The sequence below is a fragment of the Ranitomeya imitator genome, chromosome 4 (genome assembly GCF_032444005.1).
Source record: "Ranitomeya imitator isolate aRanImi1 chromosome 4, aRanImi1.pri, whole genome shotgun sequence".
Lineage (NCBI taxonomy): Eukaryota > Metazoa > Chordata > Amphibia > Anura > Dendrobatidae > Ranitomeya > Ranitomeya imitator.
This window is the reverse complement of record NC_091285.1, coordinates 35619287-35633422: the sequence shown is the minus strand read 5'-3', so window position 1 is coordinate 35633422 and position 14136 is coordinate 35619287. Positions and strand designations below refer to the sequence as shown.

The 14136-nt window shown below is 41.9% G+C and overlaps 1 protein-coding gene across 4 annotated transcripts in view; it reads left to right on the top strand.

The window, feature by feature from the left end:
• Nucleotides 1–14136, top strand: part of GRIA1 (glutamate ionotropic receptor AMPA type subunit 1) — a 315034-nt gene that overhangs the window by 280531 nt on the left and 20367 nt on the right. For all 4 annotated transcript variants that reach the window (XM_069763529.1, XM_069763528.1, XM_069763527.1 and 1 more), the window contains exon 13: nucleotides 2396–2643. In XM_069763529.1, the coding sequence (XP_069619630.1) occupies nucleotides 2396–2643 (248 nt within the window). The remainder of the gene's footprint in view (nucleotides 1–2395; nucleotides 2644–14136) is intronic.

Below are 14136 nucleotides of genomic sequence, written 5' to 3'. Positions count from 1 at the left end.
TGTAAAATTTGTTTGATACAACTTGCGTCTATTTGTGAAAATATTGGAAATTTGGCAAAAAATTATCAATTTTCAAACTTTTCATTGTTATGCCCTTAAACCAGAGAATTATTACAAAATAGTTAATAAATAACATTTCCCTAACTAACATCAGCACAATTTTTGAAACATATTTTTGTTGTTGGGAAGTTAAAAATGTTAAGGTTGATCAGCAATTTCTAATTTTTCCAACAAAATGTACAATATTATATTTTTAGCGAACACATCACATCTTAAGTGATACAAAATACCCAAAATTGATACCATTCTAAAAAATTACTTCCCTCAAAGTCCTCAAAACCGCATTCAAGGAGTTTATTAACCCTTCAGGTGCTTCACAGAAACTGAGCCAATGTGAAGGAAAAAATGATCATTTACCTTTTTTCCCAAAAATTGTAATTCAAACCCACCTTTTATATTTTCACAAAGGTAACAAGAGAAAATGAACCCCAAAATTTGTTGTGCAATTTCTCCTGAGTAGGCTGATACCCCATATGTGGGGGAAAACTACTGTTTGGGCACACTTTAGTGCTCGGAAGGGAAAGGAGCACCATTTGACTTTTTGAAAGCAAAATTACCGTAGTTGGAATTGTAATAAGAATTCATGTGGCATTTGGAGAGCAGTTGATGTGCCTAAACAGTTGAAAACCACCACAATTGATGCCACTTTAGAGACTAGACCCCTCAAGGAATGTATCTTGATGTGTGGTGAGGTCATTGAACCCACACAGAAGTTTATAATGTTGAGCTGTGATAATAGAAAATCAAATTTATTCCACAAAAATTAAGATTTTGCTGGAATGATTTGAGGCTGCCATGTCAAATTGGCAGAGCACCTGAGGTGCCAGAACAGCAGAAACCACTCTTAAGTCATGTCATTTCACAAACTACACCTTTTAATGAATTTATCTAGGGGTTCAGTGAGCATGTTGACACCACATGTGCTTCACAGAAATTTATGCCATTAGGTGCTGAAGAAGGGATAATTACGTTTTTACCCCTAAAATGTTGCTTTAGCCCCAGATTTTTCTTTTTTCATAAGGGCTAATAGGAAAAAATGAACTTCTAAATTTGTTGTGCAATTTCTCCTGAGTGCGCCAATTTCCTTACAAGTAATCGGGAACTACTTTTGAGGCACAGTTCAAAACTCAGAAGGGAAGGAGCACCATAATTTAGTCCCTACATATTGTAGTGCCCAGTACGTTATGACCAGCTTATGCTTCTGGAGACATCCACACGTAAATTAGGCGGGCTCTCATCGCTACAGAAATGCCAAACATTTGGACGCTAAATGTGGTTTAGGCACACTGTGGGGCTCACAAATAATGGGGGGGGCATTTGGATTTGGGAGCTCAGAATTTGCTCAATTTCTTTTGAGGAGCGAGGAGCCATTTTGCTTTTCCAGAGCCTTTGTATCACCAGTATCGTGGAAGTCCCTTATATTTCTGTTAAAAGATGACAGACCTGGGTGGGACCTGGCTTTTTTGGGGAATTGAGTTGAAGCTTTTTGGGGGAACGTTTACATAACGTTTGGAATCATATTTATCCACCGCTTTATGCTGAGCACTTATATTGGGGTTTCCCTCTAAATCTCTGAATGACGTGATTCAGATGAAACCCCCAAGGGATCCATTCACTATAATGAGGCAGCAGAGTTACTCCAGCGGTGTCCTACTTTTCAGAGGTGCTGCCAGAGAATCACTCTGGGGTGATAAAGGGATTTAACGTGCTTGTGATTTTAAGGGATACACAGTTATATAAATGGTTTGGGGGTATAGATGTTTCTGACCGCTTTCCTTTAAGTCTTTGTACATCGATAAGTCAGGCTGCTGTTATGGCATTTTGTTTTCCTGGCCCTGTTCTTCATTCAGATGTTTTATTTGAGGCAGAAGAGAACAAATTAAACACATTCATTTCCAAGAAGTAGCCAGGCTGTTCTGATAATTAGCATTGTAAATTCGTGTTCGCTTGTGTTTATTTTACTGGAATTTCCATAACCCATCATAAAACTGTGATCTTCCTCGTCATCATTAAGCCTTACTTATCAAACGCTGCATCTGGTCTCTCAGCCATAAAACTGACACAACAAAACCATGTTCACAACTTGTCTCATGTTACCAAGATATCAAAGTATTTTGTACCTAATTTGTATTTCGAGCCTCATTTTTCGCTGCAAGCAGAGGACTTGCCCGGGCTGCATCTGAAAGGATTTTAATGAGGCGTTACATTTTACGGATGGTCATCTCAGAATTTTTGTGCTCAGCTTATCAATATCTCCCACCTGTCTAATGAAATGTATGCATATTCTTCCTCAAATGGTTGCAAAGTCCTCTTCTTTGGCCTTCTCTTTTCCTAGAGATCTAAAATTGCTGTCTTTGAGAAGATGTGGACTTATATGCGTTCAGCGGAGCCTTCGGTGTTCGTTAAGACTACTGAGGACGGAATGAACAGAGTTAGAAAGTCCAAGGGCAAATATGCCTATCTCTTGGAGTCCACCATGAACGAATACATAGAGCAGAGAAAGCCATGTGACACCATGAAGGTGGGAGGTAACTTGGATTCCAAGGGCTATGGCATTGCCACTCCCAAGGGGTCACCTCTGAGGTAAGTAGCTGAGATCTGCCTAAACATCCATTGACTTGGCTCTTTGGCTGTATATCCAGGGGTACATGAAGCACGAACAAGTTCTCCTTTAATAAACCATCCCTTCGTATCATTCGTACCATACCGTCCATCTGCTTGGTGTCATGTCATTCTGTAATACATTTCTCTGTTCCAAAATTATAGTTTAGAGATGGGAAGAAATAATCAGCCCCTGCAAATAATAAATTGGAATAGAAATATCAAATAGGTCAATTTAATAAAATAAATCACGTAATTTCAATATGTTTTGAAGAAGATGTTGACGTCAAATCAGAGACGAGTCTTTGCAAGAGAACCTGCCAGTAGTAGAGGTCCCATCAAATCAGATTATCTATATGACTCACAAGTAGTGAGGGCATTTGGGCCAATTCAAAGACATCCAGAAATATCAAGGGTGGTGCTTGATAATACCTTGCTAGCGCCACATGTGTCCACTATTTCTGACAGTACTCCCAGCTACAAAAGAGTGATTTGTCACATAAATTAGACCCCATTCACATCACGTTTTTCCATGACATCCAACGTTTATGACAAGAAAATATCCTGACAAATACAGAACCCAAAGCCGACATATATGCCATGTAGTGGTATAAGTCATCCATAGACCCCATGTTAATAAACATATAGTACAGAGTATGTTTTTGTAAGGTAGTCAATGGTACTGGAGAGCACAGTGGACTACGCTTTCTTATACAGTGCAAAAAGGTATGGCTAGTCAGTGGATGTCTTAGGGATGCTCATTTGGGCTTGGTTTAGAGATGAGCAAAAAGATGGTCCAAAGACCAGTTCAGTCCTTGATGACAGAAGGACCCGAGAGGAGTTCACTTCTATGCCGAATACCCTCTGTCACTTACTAGGTTATCATGACATCTCAACGCAATGCACGTCATGACTTTACGGGTACCTAGTGAGCGGTAGACGCATCCAGTATGCTTGGCCAAGGATTGTTGGCACATACGTGAATACCACTCAAGTCCAACTGTAACAGAAGACCAAACTGGACATTGGATGTGGGTAACTCGAATATTTTTGCTCATCTCTTTTTTGCCCTTTCTATTCAACTATATGATAGACTTGTGAAAAAAGGTTAAAACTTGCCTGGTTTAAGTCCATTTCAGTCCTTGATGAAAGCTGGACCAGGGCAGAATATACTTCTATGCCGATAATCTTCTGCCACTTACTAGACTATCACCACATCTGGACGCAACGCACATCATGACGTTGAAGGGGTCTAGTAAGTGGCTGAGGAACCCAGTATACTGGGCCAGGGATTGCTGCAACAGAAGCAAATACCGCCCTGTTCTGACTGCTACAGAAAACCAAACTGGACATTGGACTAGGGTAGCTTAATTTTTGTTCCTCATTTCTTTTTTTGCCCTTTGGATCCAACTAAGGTAGACTTGAGAAAAAAGATTCAAACGATCCTGGTTTGGGGTCCAGGTTAGTCCTCAATGGCAGTGTTTACTTTTGTACCAACAATCCTTTGCTGTTTACTATGTCCATCCATACCTCTTTGCTGCTTTGGAGGTGGAAGTGGACCGCGTTATTCCTAGGGCCCCTGTGCAGCTTCATAGGTTGCACTTATGGTATGTCCGTCCCCTAAGTTGAATATAGTCACCAAACGTGTTATGAACAAGGCCTAAAGGAGACCAGTTTGTAAAAGTAATTGTGACCCACTAGGTTCAGTTTATGAATAATTTTGTTCCTTTAACTTATTTGGACCTCTGCTGGTGATATGGTTTTCTTAAAGTGTTTTTTTCGGAAACAGCATCACTTTTGTTCATTTGACCCATAGGCCATGTCTGGTATTAAAGCTCAGCCTCACCCATTTATAAGGAAGAGCCACCATGTCAGACAACGTCCATGGCTAAGAGTGGGCTGTGAGCCCTAAAAAATAGAAATAGATTATTTTTCTAATTCTGAATGACCCAATTTTTCTGTTGGTTTAGTCCTAAATATGATGATATGTTAATATTTATAACCATTAATTATGATAATTTTGCACCGGTTGATATAAGGTAGGTTTCCCATTCCTCACGAAGGCTCTCTGTGCACATCCTATGGAGTTTGTCAGTCTTAATTCACCATTTATTTCACTTTGGTTCTATAGCTAGCTGTCTTTTATCATCCTCTCTTGTCTTTTGAGAGATTTTTGACCATTAATTTACGTTCCGAACATGTTCCAAAGTCTTCTTTATTCAAGTGGTTTGACAAGAAAGATATTTAGGAGCTGGTGAGGGTCGGGTTTGACTGACATATTAGTGGAATGATCCTGACTTAGTTTCTGCGAGGTCATTAATAATCTCAGAAAAAAGCTATAGGACAGATGAAAGGAAGTAGGTTGAGTTTGCCTAAAACAATATATCTTTTAAATTCATGCCAGGTTTCAGTGATTTTAGCAATTCGATAAAAGCCAAGGCTGGTTTAAAGAAAATGGTCCCTTGGTAATAAGCAGGGTAAGGTGCCCTGTTTGCTACTTTCCATTTCCATACCATCATACAAATATATAATAATGAAATAGAAATCCCAAATAATTTCATCACATAATAGGCAAGTAATATGCAGTTTTAAAATAATATTCCTATAAATTGAAAATAACCCTAAAACACAATACTACACTGTAGTGTCTAAATTCTAGGTGGTTTTAGTAGGAGACCTCAGTCTCCTTTAGTAAACTAAGCCCATGGTCATACATATATATATTTTTTTATACAGTGATGTGAAAAAGTGCTTGCCCCCTTCCTGATTTCCTATTTTTTTTGCATGTCTGTCAGACTTAAATGCTTCAGATCACCAAATGTAAATATAAGACAAAAATAACACCAGTAAACACAAAATGCAGTTTTAAAATGAAGGTACAAACCTACAGGGCCCAGTGTGGAAAAAGTGATTGCCAACACCCCTTAAAATATAAATTTACTGTGATATATCACATCTTTGGGAAGTTGAGTTCAAAGCCACATGCAGGCCTGATTACTGCCACACCTGTTCTCAATCAAGAAATCTCTTAAATAGGACCTGACTGAAGTAGACCAAAAAGATCATCAAAAGCTAGACATTGTACCGTGATCCACAGAAATTCTGGAACAAATGAGGAGCAAAGTAATTGAGATCTATCAGTCTGGAAAATGTCAAAGCTTTGGGAGTTCAGCGAATCACAGTGAGAGCCATTTTCGACAAATGGCGCAAACATAGAACATTGGTGGCCATATGACCAAAATTACTCCAAGAACGCAATGACGATTCATCCAAGAGGTCACAAAGACTCTACAACAGAAATATCCAAAGAACTGCAGGCCTCACTTTTCTCAGTTAAGGTCAGTGTTTATGACACCACCATAAGAAAGAGACTGGGCAAAAATGTCCTGCCTGGCAGAGTTCCAAGATGAAAACCACTGCTGAGCAATAAGAACATAAAGGCTCTTCTCAGTTTTGCCAGAAAACATCTTGATGATCCCCAAGACTTTTGGAAGAATAGTTTGTGGACTGACGAGATAAAAAGTTGATCTTTTTGGAAGGTATATGTCCCATTACATCTGGCGGAGAAGTAACACAGCATTTCAGAAAAGGAACATCATAACAGTTAAATGTAGGTAGTAGTGGTAGTGTGATGGTCTGGGACAGTTTTGCTACTTCAGGACTTGGAAGACTTGCTATGGTAAATGGAACCATGAATTCTGTTGTCTACCAAAAAATCCTGAAGGGGAATGTCCGGCCATCTGTTCATGACCTGAAGCTGAAGCATGCTTGGGTTATGCAGCAGATGCTCCAGATTCATGAAGAGGCATGCATCTCTTCATGACCTAGAAGCATCTGACACCACCAAAAAAATCTGTATCTAGGTATTCACCATATGTCATTCATAGTTCCAGCAATTCCTATCTGATAGACAGAACTTTGAGGCACCTCAAGCACCAGAGCCTTGGTGCTCAGATGTCACTTTTGCACCTCCTGCTAACTTTAGATGGTTGGTATTTGGACGATAGCTAGCTGAATGACAAGCTCTGCATAGGCAGAAAATTGTTGCCCCTTGTGCTACTTTTTCAAGTTAATGACCATTTTGACTTTTCCTACCCCCAGTTCACACCTTGGATGGGTCTGTTTCAGGAGGTCTCTTCTTTTTTAGGAGCCACCAGGACATTCCGGATAAAATTGGCAATTATGAGTCTTTGACTCATCAAGTGTAGAGACTCTTCTCATATGTCTTAGCAAGAGTTAAAAAAATGCTTAACTATTGAGCCCTTGTCCAAAATCTGTAACAGGTCCCCACCCCGTAAGAACATCCTTTAGGCTCCATCTGGCACCAAAGTCTGAATGTTAGAGCAACCACTCTTTCCCGTAAATCTAACCCCCCTTGTCACTACCGTTGACCGCCTGACACAAAACATATTCTTCTACATGTAGGCTGCAGCGCCATATATTAACAGGCGCATGTCCTTGTTCTGTTTCACTCACAAGATATTTTTGTAGCCCGAGGCAGTAAGAAATAAACTGTCTTGCTGTGGCAGAAAAGAACATAAAATGTGTACAGGCAGTTCAAGAGAAATGACAGAGGATTGCTCTAAGTGCTACAGAGTAAAGCAGCGCAATTTCAGAAAAATACTTTTCTTATATATATATATATTTTTGATATAGTCAAACCAGGATAACATTCTGAGTCTCCAAAATGTGAATCATTCTGATTTCCCCAAATCTGAACCAGTCTGAAAAATCTTAACACATCAACAAATTTTTCTTATTTTTCTGTTTTTGGCCCCCGAATCTAATGTATAGGATTAGTGATGAGAGCAAATGCTCGTCGTTACTCAAGTTTGTCTAGGGTGCTCGGGTATGCAGCGTGTATCGTGGGTGCTCGAGTGACATGTTCGAGTCCCCTCGGCCACATGTTTCTCAGCTGTTGGACAGGCACAAAATATGCGGGGTTTGTCTGACGTACACGGGTAATCCCCGCATGCTTTGTGGCTTTCTAACAGCCATGAAACATGCAGCAACGGGGACTCGAACATGTCACTCAAGTACCCGCGATACTCGGTATACCTCACTCAATGGTCCTCTGCAGCCACTCACAAAGACGGTCACACACTGGACCTCATCTTCACCCGCCTCTGCTCTCTATCTAACCTCTCTAACTCACCTCTTCCACTCTCTGACCACAACTTTCTCACATTCTCATCTCTCTCCACTCCATGTCTACAATCCCCACCCCACAAACTTTCACACCCTCGCAGAAATCTTAAACATCTTGACCTACATTCATTCTCTGAATCCCTCCTCCCTCTCACAGACATAAGTTCCATACACAATGCGGATGACGCTGCCGCTCTATATAACACCACAATAGCTGTAGCTTTGGAATCTGCTGCCCCACTTACACATACCAAAGCTCGCAAAATCAACAGACAGCCCTGGCACACCAGCCTGACCAAAGAACTGAGGTGAGCTTCCAGGGCTGCTGAGCGCAGATGGAAAAGATCCGACTCTAACGAGCACTTCATCGCATTCAAACAGTCCCTCACTACTTTCAAGACCACACTCGCCACAGCTAAACAAACCTACTTCTCATCTCTCATATCCTCTCTCTCTCACAACCCTAAACAGTTATTCAACACCTTCAATTCTCTCCTCCGTCCCCCAGCACCTCCTCCCTCCCCACTTATCTCCGCTGAAGACTTTGCCTCATTTTTCAAGCAGAAGATTGATAGCATTAGAGACAGTTTTGGTCAACAACCCCCAGAGCCCTTCCTCCTGATTTCCCAGCCCTCCACCTCCAAAACCAACTTCTCCACCATTACAGAAGATCAACTCTCCACTCTACTCTCAAGATCACATCTCACCACCTGTGCACTTGACCCGCTCCCATCCCACCTCATCCCAAACCTCACCACAATCTTCATCCCAACCCTAACCCATCTCTTCAACCTATCACTAACAACTGGTGTTTTCCCCTCAAGCTTTAAACATGCCTCAATCACACCTATCCTCAAAAAGCCCTCTCTTGACCCATCCTCTGTATCTGGCTATCGCCCTATATCACTTCTCCCCTATGCCTCCAAACTACTGGAACAACATGTTTACCTTGAACTGTCCTCCCACCTCTCTTCTTGCTCCCTCTTTGACCGCCTACAATCTGGCTTCCGAACACACCATTCCACCGAAACTGCCCTAACTAAAGTCACCAATGACCTCTTAACCGCCAAGAGCAAGCGACACTACTCTGTCCTCCTCCTCCTCGACCTGTCGGCTGCCTTTGACACAGTGGACCATTCCCTATTATTACAGACCCTCTCATCCCTTGGCATCGCAGACTTGGCCCTATCCTGGATCTCATCATACCTAACAGACCGGACATTCAGCGTCTCCCACTCACACACCACCTCCTCACCTCGCCCTCTATCTGTCGGAGTCCCACAAGTGTTGTGAATTCTGTGGCTGAATTCACTCCTGTGGTCACAAGTGGTACTGCAGCTTCTGAGCTTCCTCCCTCAGGTGTTCTGGTGAGCTCGTTAACTGCTTCATTACTTAACTCCGCCTGATGCTGCTATCCTTGCTCCTTGTCAATGTTTCAGTGTTGGATCTGAGCTTCTCCTGATTGTTCCTGTGACCTGCTGCTCTGTATAGCTAAGTGCTTTTTGGTTTTTTGTTGCTTTTTTTCTGTCCAGCTTGTCTTTTGTTTTGCTGGAAGCTCTGAGACGCAAAGGGTGTACCGCCGTGCCGTTAGTTCGGCACGGTGGTTTTTTTTTTGCCCCCTTTGCGTGGTTTTGCTTTAGGGTTTTTTGTAGACTGCAAAGTTCGCTTTACTGTCCTCGCTCTGTCCTAGAATATCGGGCCCCACTTTGCTGAATCTATTTCATCCCTACGTTTTGTCTTTTCATCTTACTCACAGTCATTATATGTGGGGGGCTGCCTTTTCCTTTGGGGTATTTCTCTGGGGGCAAGTCAGGCCTATTTTTCTATCTTCAGGCTAGCTAGTTTCTTAGGCTGTGCCGAGTTGCCTAGGTAGTTGTTAGGCGCAATCCACAGCCGCTTTTAGTTGTGTTTAGGATAGGATCAGGTGTGCAGTCTACAGAGTTTCCACGTCTCAGAGCTCGTTCTTGTATTTTTGGGTATTTGTCAGATCACTGTGTGCGCTCTGATCGCTAAGCACACTGTGTTTCTGGATTGCCTTCATAACACCTGTCATTAGCAAACATAACACACAAGGTTCAGTCCTTGGGCCCTTGCTCTTCTCCATTTACACCTTTGGCCTGGGACAGCTCATAGAATCTCATGGCTTTCAGTATCACCTCTATGCTGACGACACACAGATCTACATCTCTGGACCAGATATCACCTCCCTTCTAACCAGAATCCCTCAATGTCTGTCCACTATTTCATCCTTCTTCTCCGCTAGATTTCTGAAACTTAACATGGACAAAACAGAATTCATCATCTTTCCCCATCTCACGCGACCCCCCCAACGAACCTATCCATTGCAGTAAATGGCTGCCCACTCTCCCCAGTCCCACAAGCTCGCTGCCTCGGGGTAATTCTTGACGCTGATCTCTCCTTCAAACCACATATCCAAGCCCTTTCCACTTCCTGCCGACTTCAACTCAAAAATATTTCACGAATCCGTTCATTCCTCAACCATGAATCTGCAAAAACCCTAGTCCATGCCCTCATCATCTCTCGCCTTGACTACTGCAACCTCCTGCTCTGTGGCCTCCCCTCTAACACTCTCGCACCCCTCCAATCTATTCTAAACTCTGCTGCCCGACTAATCCACCTGTCACCCCGCTATTCCCCGGCCTCTCCCCTCTGTCAATCCCTTCACTGGCTCCCCATTACCCAGAGACTCCACTACAAAGCCCTAACCATGACGTACAAAGCCATCCACAACCTGTCTCCTCCATACATCTGTGACCTTGTCTCCCGGTACTTACCTACCCACAACCTCCGATCCTCACAAGATCTCCTACTCTACTCCCCTCTTATCTCCTCTTCCCACAATCGCATACAAGATTTCTCTCGCGTATCACCCCTACTCTGGAACCCTCTACCACAACACATCAGACTCTCGCCTACCATCGAAACCTTCAAAAAGAACCTGGAGACCCACCTCTTCAGACAAGCCTACAACCTGCAGTAACCACCGATTGACCAAACCGCTGCATGACCAGCTCTACCCTCGCCTACTCTATTCTCACCCATCCCTTGTAGATTGTGAGCCTTCGCGGGCAGGGTCCTCATTCCTCCTGTACCAGTTATGACTTGTATTGTTTAAGATTATTGTACTTGTTTTTATTATGTATACCCCTCCTCACATGTAAAGCGCCATGGAATAAATGGAGCTATAACAATAAATAATAATAATAATAATAATACCCGAGCACCCTAGGCAAACTCAAGTAATGAGCACTTCCACTCACCACTATATAGAACATATATATTACATAGACAACAGTGTCTCAAGGTTCATGGCTAAGAAAAACCAAACATCAGATTAGAAATACCCGGCCATCCTTGGCTTCCAACAAACAGTTGTAAGCCAAGGGGGTCACAGCATCCTTCATCCTCAAAAAAAGAGTTCAAATTGAGGTGGAACATAGCATAAGGTTCGATGGGCGGGTATCTCTACATGTGTCTTACCTAGGTAGGGCACAAATAGAAGGAGGCCCCTGTGCAAGAACAGTTTATGGGCCCTTGACACTCCAGTAATTCATAATGCACCCAATTTTGTGTCTGTGATGGAGGTGTTAGTAGCCACCTTATCTCTCGGGCCCCTGGATAAACCAACGTATGTCAGCCTTTGCGTCTGACCTTACATGACACAAAGAGGTGGTTTGAGAGAAGTTACAAGAAAGAAATCATAATATACTCCATTGCATGCCATATTAGGCCTATCTTCTATAGAGGTAACGCTATAGCTCAACAAAACACCATATGGCAGCACACAGAGTATCTATGAATAGGTAATTCCTCAATAGACAAACATGGAGGGCCTAGACAGTGTTTATAGCCAGATTGGTGCTCAGATCATGCTGGGATTTCCTGCTCTGAGTGAGATAGAGCTGCTTTGTGTAGTGCTTGGATACAGAGCTGTTCATACTTCGACTGCAGGGAACACAGTGGTTTCCTTAAATCCCAGTGTTTTCATTTTTTGTGGTGCTTTAGGAAACGTAAGATGCCCTTATGATGTAGGAAACTATTGCCCATCAGCTAGCTCACTTTACCCTCAGATACATGAATGTTCAGATGACTTTTTATTTGTTTTCGATGGAGAGAGAAGAGTAAACCACTGCCAGATGTCTCTGACTGCTTATCATTTGGGAAACACAAGGATTCACTGTTGAAAGTCAACAAGCCGATCCTTCTTTCTCCAACATCATCTGTTTGGGGGAGAGTAAAGATCAAGAGGCCTCTATGTCAGTGATCACTTGCTTTGGATTTTTTCACAAAATTCCTATTTTGGTGGTTGGTAGGTCCATAGAATAGATTTCCTTGATGGTCCAAAGCTAATTCATTCATTAAATTTAGTGAATTCAAAGTTTTTCTTATGGAGGTTTTTTATAGATACATAATATAGTAATATGGCATAGAAGAACCTGCCGTAGCTCAAGACCTAATTTTGCCAATTTTAAAGTTAGAGCTGTCAAACCACTTTAAACAAAGCAAATTATGAAAAGATAAAATTAATCTTTTATCCATGTCCATCCCATTCCACACATCCTTCCTCCGTTCATTGCATGGCTGACGGACCTTGTCGTCTACCCTGAGCCAGAAGCCCTGCTACCTGCGTCCATTGCCCATATGTTGCACCTGTTACAGCCTTAGGCTCATTGCTACAGGTTTGGTCTGTGTATGTGTGTTCTGTGTCATTAGAGAATCACTCAGAAGGAATGGTGATCCAGTTTAATCTTTATTTTTCCCCCACTACGCTTTCCAAAACATGAGACAACCCACCCCACCCCAGCCCCCCGCTGCCAAGGAACAGGGATGACATAAGTGTCTTAAAGGAACACGACGATCAATAATGCAGTTGACCATTAATGATGTCCAGTAGTTGGTCTTCATCTCTTCAAATAATTCTTTTTCCACTGCAAGATCCATCCTGCTTCCTCCTGTAGACAACTAAGCCACAATTAAAAAGACGCAATTGTATTCCCTTTTGCTGCAGCTCCGTCACCAAGGTTAAACATAGCTTTGTTTTATAAGAAAAGTAATGTTTAGAGAAATTGCTTTAGTCAATTCATCATTAACTTGTACATAAGTTGCGTGAATTAATGTGTTCGATGGAAGGTCACATAGAAATAATTATGCGGTGAGGTTAATCAGGTGAATAATATACTTATTAGTGACAATGAGAAAAGTAAAAAATGTGTTCGATAAGACTCAAAGACACAGCTATGAGTGCAAATAGTGTTTCCATCAGAGATTGGGAACAATGGTTCTAGTTTGCTGATCAATCACTTTTCTGATCGTACACACGAATACAGCATGGCTCTTTAGACATCTATGGCTGACACATTTTTGGCTGAATTCAACTCGGAAGGTACCATAATTGGAGCCACATGTGGCTCATGTGCACATGGCCTCAACTCAAAAGATACTGAAACTAATTATATGTCATAGCAATAATCAATTTCATACCTGCAAACTTTCAGGCATTAGCTTGTTTCCACAATTTTTTTCCATTTTGTTCTGCACGGATCTTGAACCGTTCCCATAGCTGGATTTGATATAGGTCCTGGCACTTGCTGGACTTTCTTAGGAACACTGAAGCATTCTTCACAGGTATTGAACATCTCTGAAGTTCATAATAATCCAATAAATGGTTGATTTAGGGGCAATCTTAGACAGCAATATTCTTGCATATAAAACTCTTTTTATGCCAAACAATGATGACTGTATGTTTCCTTCTAGTCCCCTTTAAACCAGTCTACTCTTATAATTCAGTCAGCATGACAGAGTGATATCAGCTGCCTTGTCCTCGGTAACACTTTCTCCTGAGCTAAGGAGATGATCACTGAAATGATGTAAGCAGGTCATTTAATGGTAAAGTAGAAATTCGTCAGGAATTGGGTTTTGTTAGTAAGTTAATTATCATGCCAAGGAATGACTTTGCATTCTTTTTTGCAAGTCATCTGATCGCTCTTTATAACAATCTAGAGTTAATGCAAATTGCCACCCTAAAAACCAAAGCAGCAAACTTTGTGAAAATCAAAATTTGTGTTTGTTTCAAAACGTTTGACCATGACTGTACATTACCTATCAAGGCAAACTAAAAGTGCTCTGAGGCCACAGCTATCGGACAGATGGAAGCAGTGTATAAAGCGGAACACTGCAGCTAATTACAAAGTTTAGTGACCACTCCTTGGCACTGTTGATTATTCTTGTTCGGTCAGACCTCCACTGATCTGATAGTGACCTACAGATAGTTCATCAATGTCATAATAGTGTACAAACCTTTTAAGG